The following is an 18,273-nucleotide window of genomic DNA, read 5'->3' as shown; positions in this document are numbered from 1 at the left end:
TGAGGTCCCTCTGTTCCTGCACCACCTCTAGAGGCTCTCCCTTTATTTTATGATGTCTCATCATATCTTCCCTACCAAAACTAATCACCTCACACTTCTCTGCATTAAACTTCATCTGCCACTTGTCTGCACAATCCACTAACATGCCTGTGTCCTTTTGGAGTTCAAGACTATCCCCATCACAGTTGACAACATTTCCGAACTTTACCATCTGCAAATTTTGAAATCATGCCCTGCACACCACAGTCTAGGTCATTAATATATATCAGGAAGAGCAAGGGTCCCATCACTGGCCCCTGGGGAATTCACTGCAAACCTTCCTCCAATCTGAAAAACAACCATTTATCACTACTGTTTCCTGTCACTCAGCAATTTCTTACCCAAGTGCCTACTTTCCCTTTTATTCCATGATCTAGAATTTTGCTCAAGCCTGTGTGGCACTGTATCAAATGCTTTTTGAAAATCCATACACTCTACATCAACAGTGTTTCTTTTATCAATCTTCTCTGTTACCACCTCAAAAAACTCCCAAGTTAGTTAAACATGATTTTCCCTTGATGAATCGATCCTGCACTTGGCTAAGTGGTTATTGATTTTTATCTCATATAAAATAGTTTCCAGAAGTCTCCCTACTATTTGAGGCCAAACTGACTGGCCTGTAGTTGCTAGCTTTATCCTTGCACCCCTTTTTGAACAAGGGTGTAATATTTGCAGTTCTCCAGTCCTCTGGCACACCTCCCCTGTGTCTAAGGAAGACTGGAAGATTATCATTAGTCCCTCTGCAATTCCCACTTTCACTTTCCTCAGTACCCTCTGTTTTTCTTCATGTGATGCATTTTTAAGACTTAGCCCTCAAACATATTGTTTCAGTTTACACAAGTGAGAGAGCAATGAGTATTTCATAGATCTTGTAACTTCCTCCTGCATTGAACTGTCAAGATGTGCCAGACTGGTGCTGATTTTAATTACATCCCCTTCACCGACACAATGTTAGTTGCTTTATGTTGTCAAAGTTTTAGTTGATGTAATCAAGTCTGGGAAATCCTGGTAGAAGTGCTGTTTGCACAATACCTTGTTTTGAAGTGGATGTTCAAAATCAACTTCTTGTTCTTCCAGTTTGAATAATTATATTAGTTTTGAATGGACTATGCCATTCTGTTGTAGCATGTGAAATAAACATCTTCGACTACCCTTCCATGTAGAAGAATAAATTTCAGCTCATTGTAGGGCCGTTTATGTGAAAGGTCTTCACTGAATTTAAAAGGGAAAGTTCATACTCCCTACCACTGGAGTCTGCCTCAAGGATATAACACTTGGGGAGAGAGAAAATTTATTTTCATTAGCTTTTGAGATCTATGATATCTTATGATAGTTTGCTCTGTTTTCTTAGCTGTGTTGCAATAACTTGAACAGGATTTAGATGGGGAATAACGCTCGTTATTAAATTTTACGCTTGGGTTAATTGGTGACAGGTATTCACTGATGACACAGGAGAAGAATATGTGAAACTTACCAAAGTGTACCAGTTTGCTAAGAATGTGCGAGCCTTGCTACACACCTACCACTACCAGCAGATTTTCCTGACTGAATTTCCCTCCACCTACCACAAGTATACAGGTGAAGTACTACAGCCTAAAGTATATGGGTATGCAAGCATAGAGGATCTTCTTATTGCTATACCACAGGTAAGAATGCCTATTAGTTACAAGTTCGCTCTTGCTCTTAAACTGTGAAAGTCTTTTTGTTTAACCCTTTCCATAGACCTGCTGGGTGTTAGTCCCAGCTGATTTTTTTTTTTGGACATGCTGTGATTGTGGAACAAAGTTGCAGTCATAAGTTACCCATTATATTATAAAATGAACCGTGAACTTTAATTTCTCCCGCACCCTCACCACCTTTCTGTTGTGTCTCACTATATCTTGGGGATGGGAATTAGTTTTTAAAATCTATATATTGGCTTTTTTAGCCAGTAAATAGAAGGTTTCATCAGAACTGCAAAGTACTGTGCTAACAAATTGTATTCGGCAATAGCCTTCAGAACTAAATAGTGCTTGACCGACGAATCCTTACAGTGGCACAGATTTATTGGTGAATATTAATATTCATGTTTCAGCTGTCTCCCAATCATCATCATCCATTTACATCTGCAACATTATTATAGCCTGTTCTGGAGATTCTTTGCTAAATTAGCAAAGCATGTGATGTACAGGGGTCTAATTGCAGATGTGCAGTTAAATGTAGAAATCCACAAGTTGCTGTCAGTGTTCCCCTGTTCCTCTGGTTGCACTGTTGTAGTTTTCGCTAATGGACTCTGCACGGAGGTCACTGTCATAAGGCAAACTTCGGCTAATTATCCACTATTCTTTAAATGGCTAGAAAAGCTGGGGCATGTTCAGTAACTAAGTTTTTAATGGCGTAGTGAATGATAATCGCTGAAAAAGCGCTGGCCCTGAAAAATTAATGTGACAGGTCTCATTAATTTTCAGAGAATGTTGCAGATTTTAAAAAAAATTTAATATTCTCAGTTTGTTCTCGTATATTTTCCAATCTTTTTTTTTTGCATCTTGTACAATGATTTGAATGTAGTTTATATTTGATTTTTCTCAGGCATCACAGGACCCGGTAGTGGGTACTGAATTCAAATTGCTGCCGGATGCAAAGCCCACTCAGTGACCACGAGGTGGGCCTTTGTGGAATGGCCAGTGCAATCATTCATTATGAAGCCATGCTAGTTGTTCTGTTGATGGGTCATAATGCATTCTTCTGGGCATGGGTTCAAAACTAGCTTATTTAATGGAATGAAAGTCTCCTGCCTTGCTACTCACTGTGAAGTGACCTTTATGCAGTTTCTAAGCAAAACTTTGCAGAGTGGTCCATGAACTGTTTTTGTCCCTGGAGGCCTGTTTCATTTTGAGCTAGAGATCCAATCGTTTTGAGCAGATAGCTATTGCAAATTCTGCCACTTTTGTACTTTAGATCTTGGTAAGAGTGACACCATATGAAAGAACATACAACTTTGACCAACATATTGGATTGTCCCATGGCATGAAATGTCAGCCAGAATTTCAAGGAAAACCTTTTAGATAATTTTTTAGTATAGTATATGTGGAGTTTTAATTTAACAATATTTTCCATTTTTAACAGGTTATCTGGATTAAAGGACATGGACACAAAAGAATAGTAGTTTTAAAAAATGACATGAAAGGTAGCGTTTATTTTAAATTTAACAAGGCTTTCTGCATTTTAAGTCCTTTGCCGTTTTTGGTACTACAGTAATTGTTAAAAGGAAAAATTAGAGAAATATTTATGCTATGTGCCCCAAATCACCTTTAGCAGCATAAAAACCTGGGTTTCCATATTTGCAATTATGAATTGGTGATCTGCTAAGATTTGTTCAAACTTTCTGCATTTTTAAACTGGTAGGTGAGGGAAGGAAAAAAGTGCAGGAATCATGAGAAGCAAAACCTGTTAATTTTTCCTTTTCCTTTCCTCTTAGTTTAGGGGTGTTGAATTGTCCTTTAGCTGTCTCACCTGAAAATGGCTAACTCTAGAGACCAGGAAAGCTAAATAAAATGTTAAATAAATGCTATTGCCGTGCACTTAAATAGCCCTTTTTGGCTCTGAATTAATCTTTCAGGGTATTTTAACTTTAACCGTGGTTTCGTGCTCTTATTTTTTTACTTCCCTTCTCCCCCTCGCCATTTTTTTCCCCCACGCCCCCCCCACAGTTCGTAACAACTCCGCCTGTTGTTCTCCTGCTTGCATGGTTGAAGAATGTGAACAGACACCAGAAGATCCTAAGCGACCAGTAACCTTGGCTGTAAAGAACTCAAATGACACTGAGACAAAGGAATTTGAAACTTCCAGCTCCTGTAAGTATAATAGATTTCGTAGTCAGTGTTGCAACGATTGGTTCTCCTCTAGCTCTGGAATTATATATACCATCCCCTCAAACACTCTCTCCATTATGACTTAGACGTATAATGCTTTTTTTTTTGCTCGTTCACAAGATGTGGGCTTCGTTGGCTCGGCCAGCCTTTATTGCCCATCCTTAGTTGCCCTTGAAGGTGGTGGTGAGCTGCCTCCTTGAACCGCTTCAGTCCATGTGGTGTAGGTACACCCACAGTGTTTTTAGGAAGGGAGTTTTAGGATTTTGACCCAGCGACAGTGAAGGAATGGCGATATGTTTCCAAGTCAGGATGGTGAGTAAATTGGAGGGGAATTTCCAGGTGGTGGTGTTCCCATCCATCTGCTGCCCTTGGCCTTCTAGATGGTAGTGGTTGTGGGTTTGCAAGGTGCTGTCTAAGGAGCCTTGGTGAATTCCTGCAGTGCATCTTGTAGATGGTGTACACTGCTGCTACTGTGTCAGTGGTGGAGGGAGTGAATGTTTGTGGATGGGGTGCCAATCAAGCTTCTTGAGTGTTGTGGGAGCTGCACTCATCCAGGCAAGTGGAGGAATATTCCATCACACTCCTGACTTGTGCCTTGTAGATGGTGGACAGGCTTTGGGCAGTCAGGAGGTAAGTTACTCATTGCACGATTCCTAGCCTCTGATCAGCTCTTGTAGCTGCAGTATTTATATGGCTAGTCTGGTTCAGTCTCTGGTCAATGGTAACCTCCAGGATGTTGATAGTGGGGGATTCAGTGATGGTAGTGCCATTGAACATCATGGGCGATGGTTAGATTCTCTCTCTCTCTCTTGTTGGAGATTGTCAATGTCTGATACTTGTGTGGTGCAAATGTTACTTGCCACTTGTCAGCCCAAGCCTGAATATTGTCCAGTTCTTATGCATTTGGACATGGACTGCTTCAGTATCTGAGGAGTCGCAAATGGTGTTGAACATTGTACAGTCATCAGCGAACATCCCCACCTTATCCAAGGGAAGGTTATTGGTGAAGCAGCTGAAGGTGTTTGAACCAAGGACACTACCCTGAGGAACTCCTGGAGCTGAGATGACTGACTTCCAACAACTACAACCATCTTCATTTGTGCTAGGTATGACTCCAACCAGTGGAGAGTTTTCCTCGATTCCCATTGACTCCAGTTTTGCTAGGGCTCCTTAATGCCAAATGTGACCTTGATGTCGAGGGCAGTCGCTCCAACCTCGCGTTAGGAGTTCAGCTCTTTTGTCCATGTTTGAACCGAGGCTGTAATGAAGTCGGGAGCTGAGTGACCCTGGCGGAACAGTGGATGGTTGTTGCACTCCACATTTCATAATGTACGGTAGTATTTTGTTTATTGTAAACTCAACAAGTAGGCAGATGCAGGATTTCCAATGTAGCTTTTGTGCAATAGCTTACATTTTGAACAAGATTTTAATGTGAAGGTATTGCATGATCGGGCATTGACTGCTAAATATGTTCAGTAATGTGCATAACCTGTAACAAGTATCACTTTTCATAGGTTCAAACCAGGCTGAACAAGAGCTTCTCTGCCTTAGTAACCAATCTCCCGTTGACTTGCTGTGTGGACCCGTCCCATCATGTTTGCCATCCCCTCAGCTCAGACCAGACCCGGTTATTCTTGAAAACGCTGATCTTATTCGGTTTGAGGAACAATCACCTAATGTTGCAGGTTGAGAGCAAACTTTTTTCTTTTCATTTTTAAGATACTGTCAATTTCTCCATTTAATGGATTAAAACTCTGCATACCACTGTATGAAGCATGTGTTAATATAATCCTTCAAAGTATTATTCATTAAATGAGCAGTAAAAAATACTATTTAATACTGGATAATATTGCATTACTTATAACACTACAGTGCCTGATGCAACTGTTTTGAAAAAAGACACAACTTGCATTCATATAATACTTTTTCATGATCTCAGGACATCCTGGAATGTTTTACAGCCAATGAAGTATTTTTGAAGTGTAGTTACTTGCAATGTAGTAGCTAATTTGTACACAGCAAGGATCAACAAAGATCCACAAAACAATGAGACTTAACCAGGTAATTTGTTGGTCAAGGGATAAATACTGGCCAGGACACCAAGGGAGAGATCTCCTCTTCAAAATAGTACCATGGGATCTTTTCTACCTACCTTGGAAGACAAGGCCTTGGTTTAACGTTTCACCCAAAAGACAGCACTTCAAACAAAGCAGCACTCCCTTAGTACTGCACCAAAGTATCAGCCTAAATTTTGTGCTCAAATCTCTGTATGGACAAAAAAAGAGTTTGCATCACTTTACTGTTTGCTGTTATCTTCCTCTTGTCTTTGTGTACATCTGCCTCACTTACCTCCAATTCTCTTTATAACTTCCATGGGATGTGCCTGCTTGTAGCGTAATTCCTTCACTTAAAAATTTGAGTTTTAGCTTCAAGGCAAGTAAAAACAATGTTTTTAATTTGCTAGATAGTTACTGATTTCCCAGATCTAGCTCATTGGCTTCACTCAGGAAAGGGGAACTATGGACTGAAAAGCGCACAATACCTGCAAGCGTTTTGCAATGAGGAGATGGAAGATTTGGGTTTGACTAAGCAGACTAACCAAGCAAGTGCAGACCTGATTGTGCTCATATTCCCTATTATTAATATTTAATTGTGGCTTTAAGAATGAAGTGAAAATAAAGGCTGCTGTGTGGAATTGACTGATTGATTTCAAAGCACATGACCATGTAATTGCCAGTCAGCAATATTGGATAGACTGCAGTGGTGCTCTGTCAGACACGCACGTTTTGCCATATTTGATTTGGGCTAATTACAGGTGATAACTTTAGCTATTACCCAAGCTGTCAATTGAGTTATTTGTCTGAAGGTGACCTTGGCATGAACTCTTCACTCCATTAAAGTTTGCAGCATTTGAAGTACAATAAAAAAAGTAAATTAGTGAGGAATAAGTGGTTGGGGGTGGTGGAAGACTGGGGTATTGGTAATGTCACTGGATTAGTAATCCAGAAGCCCAGGCTAATGCTCTGGGGACATGGGTTCAAATCCCACCATGGCAGCTGGTGGAATTTAAATTCAATTAATAAATCTGCAATGTTAAGTTAATTTCAGTAATGATAACCATGAAACTACCATTCATTGTCATAAAAACCCATCTGGTTCACCAATGTTCTTTTAGGGAAGGAAATCTGCTGTCCATACCTGGTCTGGCCTACATGTGACTCTAGTCCTTAACTGCCCTCTAAAGTGGCCTAGCAAGGCACTCAGTTCAAGGGCAATTAGGGATGAGCAATAAATGCTGGTCTCACCAGCAACGTCCTCATCATGAAAGAATAAGTAACTGGCTAGGTATGAAGGTAGCCGGTCAGTTGCAGGGAGGTGCTTTATCTGAATTATCTAGCTAATTGACATATGAAGTTTTAATGCCAGGAGTGGAATGCAACTTTTAACATGGAATGATCAAGTTTTCAAAATGTGTTGTAATGCTGTATAACTTTCCAAACAGACATGTTGATCTTGAAAGAGGAGGAGAAAACTGTCCTTCCTGCAGCAATGACCGAAGAGGCTTTTACCAGTGGCAGTGTTGCTAACCAGATTAAAGAAAATATTCCTACTGTATGTCAACCTGAGGATGTGCATGAAACCAAGTCACTGCACGTGGAAGTGACTGACAGTCCTATCAAGAAGCCCAGAAGTAAAGTGAAGTTGGCAGCAAATTTCTCACTGGCATCCCCCATTAATCTTTAAATGAATTTAAGAGCAAGCTTGTATACTGATTGATTTTTACTACTTAAAGCACTAAAATTGATTCCAAAGTGCTAAATCCAAAGAATTAAAAACCTTTTTATCTCCGCCGCCTTCTGTATTTAAAATATTTAATTAAAAAAAGGCCACAAAAATTATATGAAGAAATCTGGATCTGCATCTGGAGCTAATTTGCTGTAGTCCGTGATCTATCCTGGCTGCGATTAAGATTCCAAGATTTGTGCATAGTTTGTTATAATTTAGAAATTTGTAATGTTTGATCAAGGTTTTTGTTTTTAAGAAAGTCAAAGCCGTGTTTTCTTGCACTAAAAGCCTGTTCATATCATATCTCCAATTTCTAAGGTTTCTCAGCAAAATGCATGATGTCTCAGAATCTGGTAGTTGGGGTTTTTTTGATCCAATACCCACAGACCAGCAGTAAGTCTTGTATAATCAAACTGTACACGTGTAGTTGAAATGTTTTGAATATCACTTGAATGGCTTGTAATTATAATCCAACCTTTGGTTTTGTTCACCTCTCTGTAGAAAGAACAGATTGCATTCAATGGTTGTGTTGTTTATAATGTCCTGTAGTTGAAGAGTAGAACTAAAGAACCTCCTCATAATGCAAATTCTGTTGGATGTGATGGCTTCCCATAATGTTTATGCCGAGTTTTTACTGCAAGTTGGTTTAATCAGTTATCTGTAATCTTGTCTTCATGAATTATATCTAGAAATTGAATTCACCATTGCCTTAGCAATCTGCTACACTTATGGTGTGTCTCCAGTCTAATGTGAGTGGCACTAGTGCAGAATTGGGAGTTCATTGTGAAATATGCATGTATTGCATAAATCACAGGTCATAGGTCAGGTAAGGAAAACTGTTTAAAAGCTATCATTCCCACTTGACAGTTAATGGAGCTGAATTTCCCCTTGAAAGTGTGGAAATGTCAAGGTTTTGTTGTCAAACCTTGTTTTTTTTTAAGCCATGTTTCATTGGGGAGCTGTGTACATAAACTAACAGTTGCAGAAGATTGTTGTTTTAATGTGAACTGCTTTTATTCCATTGTGTTTTGAGTGGTTACTATTGGGAAGTTTTAAGTGTCAGAGTTGGTGACTGTAGTGCCAGTGTGATGACCTTGGACAAGGTTAGAAGGATTTAGTACTGTGTGGCAGTAGGCCCATTAAGGGCCTTCCGGACAGAACCTGGCTTTTACAATGGGTTGTATTTGCCAGAGAACACACTTTTATAATAACCTATTTTTGAAAAAAAAATTCTCCACTTGTGCCAGAGATTGTTTGTTAGTAAAATGTGTAATTGCTGAAACTATCTTTCTCTACAGACTTGCATTTGTGACCATGCAGGTTTATAATGTGCATAAACATTGAAAATATTACCTTCAGAAATATTAGAAAGTAGCAAAAGGATAAATTGAACAATTCTATGGAAAAATCTGTTCTAAGTTAAAACTGGAGCTCAAATGTTGAAGACTTGAACGAGGTGTTAGTACATATAGATTTTTTTAAAAATCTTATCAAATGGTGGCAATTTAGATGCTAAAGAAGTTAATGTGCAGTAACTATTGCTAAACACCTTTTTAATAGTTCCTGCTTGGAACATCAAAGAGGAACAGAAATATTCTGATTTATTACAAGCCATTCAAGTCTCGTATAATAGGTTTCTGGTTTTGTGATGTCTAAAACCCACAATATGTTAGTACTTGTTCTGAAATGGTGGCTTAAATATGCAGATCTGCATAAATTTGTGTTGGTAATCTCTAGGCTGGTTTGAGTAACAGACCTTGTACAACTGATGTAAACTAGTAGAGATGCATTTATTTGAGGGCTTTGAACATTATTATGTTGACTAAATATTGGATATATCTGAAATATGACAAGGGCTCCTGCTTTGTTTCCTCTCTGAATTTTCAACAAAAATAGAACAAGAAAATGGATTATCAATGCTGGCTGCCTCTGTTTGGGACCAAATTTATTTTGCCATGAATAAAATTTTACAGCAAGCATATTTCCTGTGTTTGTCCTTCATTTTGGTTTAAATTTGCACATTATTCGGAAGAGATGGGTAGATTAAACATGATTGGCTGAAATCTCTGGAGAATTTTGTAGGAAGACAGCTCGAGGTATTATTTTCTCACTTGTAATGCATTCTGTATTTTAAACAGTTTATACATGCGACAGACTGCCCTGTACAGGGCACCACGCTGGAGTACCAGAAATCTTTGCTGACAAGTCCATAAATAGTTTTTGAGGAACTGTCAGTGAGGTGAAGGACAGAGCAAAATCCAGGCCTTTTTTGTGTTGAAAGAATGGATATCACGCCTTAAACTAAAATTGCAGAAATGGGGCGTATCCAAGGGAGAATAGAGGATGTTTAAGTTTTCATAATGGCAGTAGTCAGAGCTCCAAGCCATTAGATGCTTGCACTGAATTTAAATGAAAGGAAGTAAAGTTGGTGGTGGGGGGGGGTGGTTTCTTAACTAGCAGGTGGTGATCAGCCCTAAGATTTACTGAAAATATGTTTACATATCTTTTTGAGCATTTAATTTTGGAATTCATCTTTGCATTGCAAAATGATGCAAACATGTCATGGAACACAACTTCACATCTTGCAAATGTGGCAATGGAACAGAAATGTTTTATATTTCAATAAAATGCATCCAAAAGGTGCACATACAAAAGGTCTTCAATCATTGAAATGTTATCCATTTTTAAAGTATTTTTCAAAACTTTTGAGTGCAGAAAAAACTAGCGTCTGCAAAAACATGAAACATTATTTTCAGCAGCTACCACTGAAGAAAATCCTAAGCACCTCATTCCAAGTAAGTTGAATAAATGCCTTCTCTTTCAGCTTATGGGTAACTCGGCTGAATGTCAGTAAATGCTGTTTCTTGGTAAATAAAACTGCTCAAATGTATTTTTGCTGCAGTGTTCTGAAGAAAATTGAACTAAGTTGGATTTGTATTGTGATTTGAATGTTACAATGATAACCAGGAGTAAAACGTCTATATCTTACTAGATTATTCATTCCATAGAATTTGAACTGTGGTATATATGGTCCAGCCTTGAGCCAGGATGTGGCTTAGGTTTTAGTGTTCCAATTGTTCACTTTCCCTTCTGCATCTTTCACCTTTTTAGTGATATTGTTTCCTTCCTCCTCTCATGTAAAGTAGGCTCCCAACCACTATTTTAAATTCCAGGCTTTAAGGATGGAATTGGAACTTTGGAATGGCAAAGGAACTGACAGAAAGGAATTGAACTGCAGCAATGTGAAGTAATTTTGCATTTTAGAGAAACAATGTGTAAATGAAAAACTAGTGCAAATGACAAAAATGCACAGCCCAGAATTGATTTTGGGGTTTCTCTTGCTTTATTGAAAAATAATTTAATCCTAAGTCTTTGTTAAATATTGTAGCTTAATAAAGCAACTTTTTGTGTGATATTTATAGAAGTTAAACGTCAACTCTTCTCCGCCGATGCTGCCAGACCTGCTGGGTTTTTCCAGGTAATTCTGTCTTTGTTTTGGATTTCCAGCATCCGCAGTAGTTTTTTGTTTTTTTATTTAAATCTTGGCCTGGTTTACAATTCAACAGGCATCATATTTTGTTTTTGAGTAAAACTTTCCCGATGTTCCTTTTTGCATGCTTTAATCCCACCTCCGAAGAGCAGTTACTGCGCTAGTGAATTTTCAACATCTATCGTCATTGTGAAGCACAAATGACACTGCCAGCACAAGACGCAATTAGATAGTTCTTAATAATAATAAAAACAAATGCTGGAAAAACTCAGGTCTGACAGCATCTGTGGAGAAAGAAACCGGGTTAACATTTCGTGTCCGTATTGACCCTTCTTCAGAGCTCTGAAACGTTAATGTCAAAGCTCGCTCTCTTTCTCCACAGATGCTGTCAGACCTGAGTTTTTCCAGCATTTCTGTTCTTTATTTCAGGTTTCCAGCATTCCCAGTATTTTGTTTTTATTTTAGATAGTTAAGGCTGCTTTTGCTTTGTGGACTTTTGTAGGAAAAGCTCCCCAAATTAATGTCACATTAAGACCATTGTAGCTGGCAAATACTTCCATCAGCGGGGGCTGCATTAAATCTCATGACGCCAAGTGATAGTGTCTTGTCCTATTAAAATATTTTTCTAAACTGTATGTTTGATAATATGGATTTTTCATTAAATTTGTTTGCAACAGCTTATTCTGTAACTTATGTCAGTTAATAAAATGAAACAAAATGTAGAGGAATGCAAAACTCTAGTCAAGATGAATTTGAATTAACCTGTTTTAAAAAGAAAAAAAATCTTTAAAATAAACCCATGTCCTCAACATTCCTCTGTAACCCATATCTATTTTCCTTAGCGTACCTCCTGTCCCTCCTCTACCCCCAGTGTACACCTTTGGGCTCTAACATTTTCCTCCTCGTTTCATAATATGTCCCCTGTGTTTCCGTTTCACACATCCATTGCTTCTTCCCTCTCCAACCTCCAGCAATATTTTCCTTCTCTTGTGCCCCCTTGCCAAAATCTGACCTGGAAGATGAAAGGGTCATGAACTGGAAGTCCAAACTAACACCCTGGCCTCAAAAATCATGGGGCAGCAACCAACCGCCTGTTGGCCAAGCTTGTCTCTCACTTGCTTCAAAAGCAGAGCATTTAATTACATTGGAAACTTCTCAGCACCATCTACAAATGTAACCAGTTCTTAATCCAGGTTTGTTGTAAATGCATCGATCGTTCATTTTCAAGTAGCCTGAGTAGAAGTTATCATCTGATGCTTGATATCTACTTGTAAGATGACATGCACAATAGCATACTTTGTGGCCTGGACCAGATACTTCTGCCTGCCATGTTTTTTTTTCAAAGCCCTTAAATATAGAGAAGTGATCATATGGTGAGATGTGACTCTATAAATGTATTCCACCCTTCACACTTGGCAACTTGCTCATCAATTTTAATTTGTATGTCTTTTACAATTACTACTTTTCATCTGCTTTACTTTGTAAAACTTGAAGATGAGCACAATTTCTTTCTCCCTTCCAGGTCTTTCAGGTGGTTTCATAAACTTGTATTCCATGAAAAATAGGTTTAGGGGTGATGTGGGATATTTAGAATTTTGGAATGAATTGATGGGGTAAATAGAGAGGGACATTTCTGATTTGCGAGTCTAGGACCAAAAGAAACTTGCATTTATATAGTGCTTTTCACAACCATCAGATGGCTCAAAGCACTTTACAACCAATGAAGTGCTTTTGAAGTGTAGCTACTGTTGTAATGTAGGAAATGCGGCAGCTAACTTACAACAAATTACCACAAACAGCAATGTAATGGCCAGTAATCTGCTTGTGATATTGAGTAAGGAATTAATAGTGGCCAGGACACTAGGGATAACCCCTGCTCTTTGAAATAGTGTAATAAGATCTTATACATTCACCATTCAGCCCATTGAATCTGCTCCGCCATTCAATGAGATCATAGCTGATCTAATAATCCTCAACTCCACTTTCCTGCCTTTTCCCCATAATCCTTGATTCCATTACTGGTAAAAATCTTAGCCTTGAATATACTCAACGACCCAGCTTCTACACACTCCGCTGTAATGAATTCCATAGATTAACTACCCTCTGAGAGAAGAAATTCCTCCTCATCTCTGTTTTAAATGGGTGACCCCCTACTCTGAGATTATGCCCTCTGGTCCTAGACTCTCCCAAAAGGGGAAACAACCTCTCAGCATCTACCCTGTCAAGTCCCCTTAGAATCTTATGTTTCAATAGGTAGCCCTTCATTCTAAACTCCAATGAGTACAGGCTCAACCTACTCAACCTCTCGTAAAATCCCTCCATACCCTGGATCAACCTAGTGAACCTTAACTGCGCTGCCTCCAATGCCAGTATATCTTTCCTTAGATATGGGGACCTAAACTGTTCACAGTATTCTAGGTGTGGTCTAACTAGTGCTTTGTATAGTTATAGCAATACTTCCCTAGTTTTATACTCCATTCCCTTTGCAATAAAGGCCAACATTCCATTTGCCTTCCCTGTTACCTGTTGAACTTGTGCATGAATCCCAAAAAGCTAACATACAAGGACTCCCAAATCCCTCTGTGCTGCAGCCTTCTGCAGTCTTTCTTTATTTTAAATAATATTCAGTTCCTCCATTCTCCCTGCCATAGTGCATAACCTCACATTTTCCCACATTATATTCCATCTGCCAAGTTTTAACCCACTCACTTAACCTGTCTAAATCCCCCTGTAGACTCCTTGTGTCATCCTCACCACTTGCCTTCCCACTTTTTTTTGTATCATCCGCAAATTTGGCGATAGTACATTCACTTCCCTCATCTAAGTCATTAATAAATATTGTAAATAATTGAGGCCCCAGCACTGATCCCTGTGGCACGCCGCTAGTTACAGGTTGCCACCCTGAAAATGAAAACCCCAGCAGAACAAAGGGGTATAACCTTGAAATTAAAGGCAGGCTATTCGGGAGTGAAGTTAGAAAATACTACTTTGTGCAAAGTGTGGAGAAAACTTCCACAAAAAAACAGTAGATGCTCGTTTCATTAATTTTAAATCTGATAGATTTTTGCAAGACCAGGGTATAAACAGATATGGAGCCAATGCAGACAGATGGAATGAAGATACAGGTTGTTTCATTGAATGATGGAACAGATGCAAGGGGCTGAATAACCTTTTCCAGCTTCCATAAAATAGTTTGATCAAAAACACCACAATTACTGATTAGCAGTAGTGGAGCTGCCATTCCAAATGATCTGAATAAACTTCTATCCAAAATGAAAATGTATATTTTAATGACATTAATCCATACTTAACTAGAATTTTTAACATTACTGACATCATTCCATTTTATTGACAAAATTTTGAAATTAAGGGCTTTGAAAGATTATTAAAATATTTAACTGACAGCAGATTGATAAACTTGGTATTAATAATGTCATTGGGCTGATACTTTATAAAGAATAGTTTATTCACATGATCAAAGGTGCTGTTTGTTGGTATATGCAGCCCAGTAGGATGGTGTTTATTCTTGTGACGGCTCCTAGATGGAGTTGTAAATTTTAATCGGATTCTATGGGAGACACTGGCTGAAGGATAGGCACTTCTCCATTGGGGGGCAAGCAGTGAACATCAGGTGAATCACTAGACTGCTCTCGAGTATCCACTGTCTGCTTATAGTGGGTTAAAGGCTCTTGCTAACAGAACATTGTACAAAATGACTGGGGTGGGTGAAAAATTAAATGAGGGAAAGCATATGATTGGAATACCTTTATTTTTGCTAATTGAATCTGTAGCTCAACTTTATTGAGAATGACCATGCTTCATCGATGAAGACATTTAGAACACTGGTTTCTTTTGAGGCATTCAGTGTCAGAAATGCATATAATTCACTTTTTGAATTCATGCTAAATCATAGGGGGCATGACTTGCTCTTGAGTACATTATATAATATTGTAAGTTTTCCAGTGCAGTAAGAAATTAGCAAATAAAACTGTTTCAAATTGGAAACTAGATAATTTCAATTGGGTTTGTCTTCATTTTGGACTCGTAACTGTACTTGTTGCTCTTGCATATGTTGGGCCGCTTCCTGGCGACCATGTGCGCAGGAAGTGCGTCCAGCTGCAGCTACTGGCTAACTGCATTTCAGAGCTGGAGCTGCAGGTGGATTCACTGTGGAGCATCCGCGATGCTGAGATTATCGTCGACAGCACGGTCAGTGAGGTGGTCACACTGCAGGTAAAGACTGAACAGGCAGAAAGGGGATGGGTGACCATCAGGCAGAGGAGAGGAAGGCAGGTAGTACAGGAGTCCCCTGTGGCCATCCCACTCTTAACAGATATACCATTTTGGACACTGTTGCGGGAGGCGACTTATCAAGGGAAAGCAGCAGGAGCCAAGTCACGGCACCGTGGATGGCTCAGCTGCACAAGAGGGGAGGAAGAAGAGTGGTAGGGGATTCAATAGTAAGGGGAACAGACAGGCGTTTCTGCAGCCGCAAAACAGACTCCAGAATGATATGTTGCCTCCCTGGTGCCAGGGCCAAGGATGTCTCGGAGAGGCTATAGAGCATTCTGAAGGGGAAGGGTGAACAGCCAGTGGTACATATTGGTACCAATGGTATAGGTTTAAAAAAAGGGATGAGGTTCTACAAGCTGAATATAGGGAGTTAGGATGTAAATTTAAAAGTAGGACCTCAAAGGTCATAATCTCAAATTACTACCAGTGCCATGTGCTAGCGAGAGTAGAAATAACAGGATATATCAGATGAATATGTGGCTGAAGAAATGGTGTACTCGGGGAGGTGGGTGGGATTCAGATTCCTGGGACATTGGTACCGGTTCTGGGGAAGGTGGGACCAGTACAAACGGGATGGGTTGCATCTGGGCAGGACCGGGATCCATGTCCTCAAGGCGTGGGTGTTTGCTAGTGTAGTCGGGGAGGGTTTAAATTAGAATGGCAGGGGGGTGGGAACCTGAGCAGGGAGACAGAGGAGGGGGAAACAAGGATAGAAACAAAAGACAAAAGTAAGGAGAAAAAGTGAAAGGCAGAAAAAAAGGGCAATAAACAAATGGGGTCATAGTGCAAAATAAAGTTAACATGATTAACAAGGTTAAAAAGACAAGTCTAAAGGCATTGTGTATCTTAACACGCAGAGCATTCGTTATAAAGTAGATGAATTAACTGTGCAAATAGATATGAATGGTTATGATATAGTTGCAATTACGGAGACATGGCTGCAGGGTGACCAAGGATGGGAACTGGACATCCAGGGGTATTCGATATTTATGAAGGACAGACAAATAGGGAAAGGAGGTGAGGTAGCATTGTTAGTAAAGGAGGAGGCAGGGTAGCGTTGTTAGTAAAGGAGGAGGCAGGGTAGGATTGTTAGTAAAGGAGGAAATCCATGCAATGGTGAGGAAGAACATTGGCTCAGAAAAGCATGATGTGGAATCTGGGTGGAGATGAGAAACACCAAGTGGCATAAAACATTGGGGGCCTATAGACAACCCCCACCAAACAGTAATGGAGATGTAAGGGAAGGTGTTAAGCAGGAAATTAGAGATGCATGCAATAAGGGTACAACTGTAATCATGGGTGACTTTAATCTACATATAGATTGGACAAACCAAACTAGCAATAATACTGTGGAGGAGGAGTATGTACGTGATGGCGTTTTAGAGCAATATATTGAGGAACCAACTAAAGAGCAGGCTATTCTAGACTGGGTATTGTGCAATGAGAAAGGATTAATTCACAATCTTGTCCTTTGGGGAAGAGCAACCATAAAATGATAGAATTGTTCATTAGGATGGAGAGTGAAGAAGTTGAATCTGAAACTACGGTCCTGAATCTAAATAAAGGGAACTATTGAGGGTATGAGGTACGAATTGGTAATGATGGATTGGGGTACCTCACTAAATGGGTTGACAGTGGAGAGGCAATGGCTAATATTTAAGGAACGTATGCATGGATTACAACAATTATCCATTCCTGTCTGGCGCAAAAGTAAAACAGGAAAGGTGGCTCAACCATGGCTTACAAAAGAAAGTAGGGATATTATAAGATCCAAAGAGGAGACATATAAAATTGCCAGAAAAAGCAGTAAGCTTGAAGATTGGGAGCAGTTTAGAATTCAGTAAAAGTGGACAAAAAGATTGATCAAGAAGAGGAAAATGGAGTAAGCGAGTAAACTTGCATGGAACATAAAAACTGACTGTAAAAGCTTCTATAAATATGTGAAGAGAAATAGATTAGGGAAGGCACATGTAGGTCCCCTACTGTCAGAAATGGGGGGAAATTATAATGGGGAAACAAAGAAATGGCAGAAGAATTGAACACATTTTGGTTCTGTCTTCACAAAAGAGAACACAATTTCCCAGAAATGTTAGGGAATCAAGGGTCTAGTGAGAGGGAGGAATTGAAGAAAATCAGTATTAGTAAAATAAATGGTACTAGAGAAATTAATGGCATTAAAAGCTGAAAAATCCCCAGGGCCTGATAATCCACACCCCAGAGTATTAAAGGAATTGGCCCTGGAAATATTGGATGCATTGGTGGTCATCTTCCAAAATTCTATAGACTCTGGAGCAGTTCCTACAGATTGGAAGGTGGCAAATATAACCCCACTCTTTAAAAAAAGGAGGGAGGGAAAAAAACAGAATTACAGACCAGTTAGCCTAACATCAGTAATGGGGAAAATGCTAGAGTCTATTATAAAAGACATGGTAACAGAACACTTGGAAAGCATTAATGGGGTTAAACCAAACCAGCATGGGTTTATGAAAGGGAAATCATGCTTAACTAATCTACTGGAGTTTTTTGAGGATGTAATTAGTAGAATAGATAAGGGAGAACCAGTGGATGTGGTGTATTTGGATTTCAAGAAGGCTTTTGATAAGGTCCCACAAGAGGCTAGTGGGCAAAATTAAAGCACATGGGATCGGGGGTAATATACTGGCATGGATTGATAATTGGTTGACAGACCAGATAGAGAGAGTGGGAATATATGGGTCTTTCTGGTGGCAGGAGGTGACTAGTGGTGTACCACAGGGATCAGTGCTTGGGCCCCAGCTATTCACGATATGTATAAATGACTTGTGGGAACCAAAT

The 18,273-nt window shown here is 39.4% G+C and overlaps 1 protein-coding gene across 2 annotated transcripts in view; it reads left to right on the top strand.

Moving 5' to 3' along the window:
- marf1 (meiosis regulator and mRNA stability factor 1) overlaps positions 1-9,657 on the top strand; it is a 43,024-nt gene extending 33,367 nt beyond the window's left edge. The window contains exons 22-27 of one of the 2 annotated variants that reach the window (XM_078559141.1): positions 1,473-1,685; positions 3,145-3,205; positions 3,729-3,872; positions 5,405-5,575; positions 7,393-7,581; positions 7,995-9,657. In XM_078559141.1, coding sequence (XP_078415267.1) covers positions 1,473-1,685; positions 3,145-3,205; positions 3,729-3,872; positions 5,405-5,575; positions 7,393-7,581; positions 7,995-8,107 — 891 coding nt within the window. In that variant the 3' untranslated portion in view covers positions 8,108-9,657. Of the gene's footprint in view, positions 1-1,472; positions 1,686-3,144; positions 3,206-3,728; positions 3,873-5,404; positions 5,576-7,392; positions 7,781-7,994 lie in introns of those variants that run through there. The other variant, XM_078559140.1, reaches the window with a different exon arrangement.
- Positions 9,658-18,273: the final 8,616 nt, after the last annotated feature.

This window comes from Cetorhinus maximus, chromosome 15, assembly GCF_964194155.1.
Source record: "Cetorhinus maximus chromosome 15, sCetMax3.hap1.1, whole genome shotgun sequence".
In the NCBI taxonomy this organism is placed as follows: Eukaryota; Metazoa; Chordata; class Chondrichthyes; order Lamniformes; family Cetorhinidae; genus Cetorhinus; species Cetorhinus maximus.
Note: the sequence above shows the minus strand (reverse complement) of the source record. Positions and strands in the feature narration are given on the sequence as shown.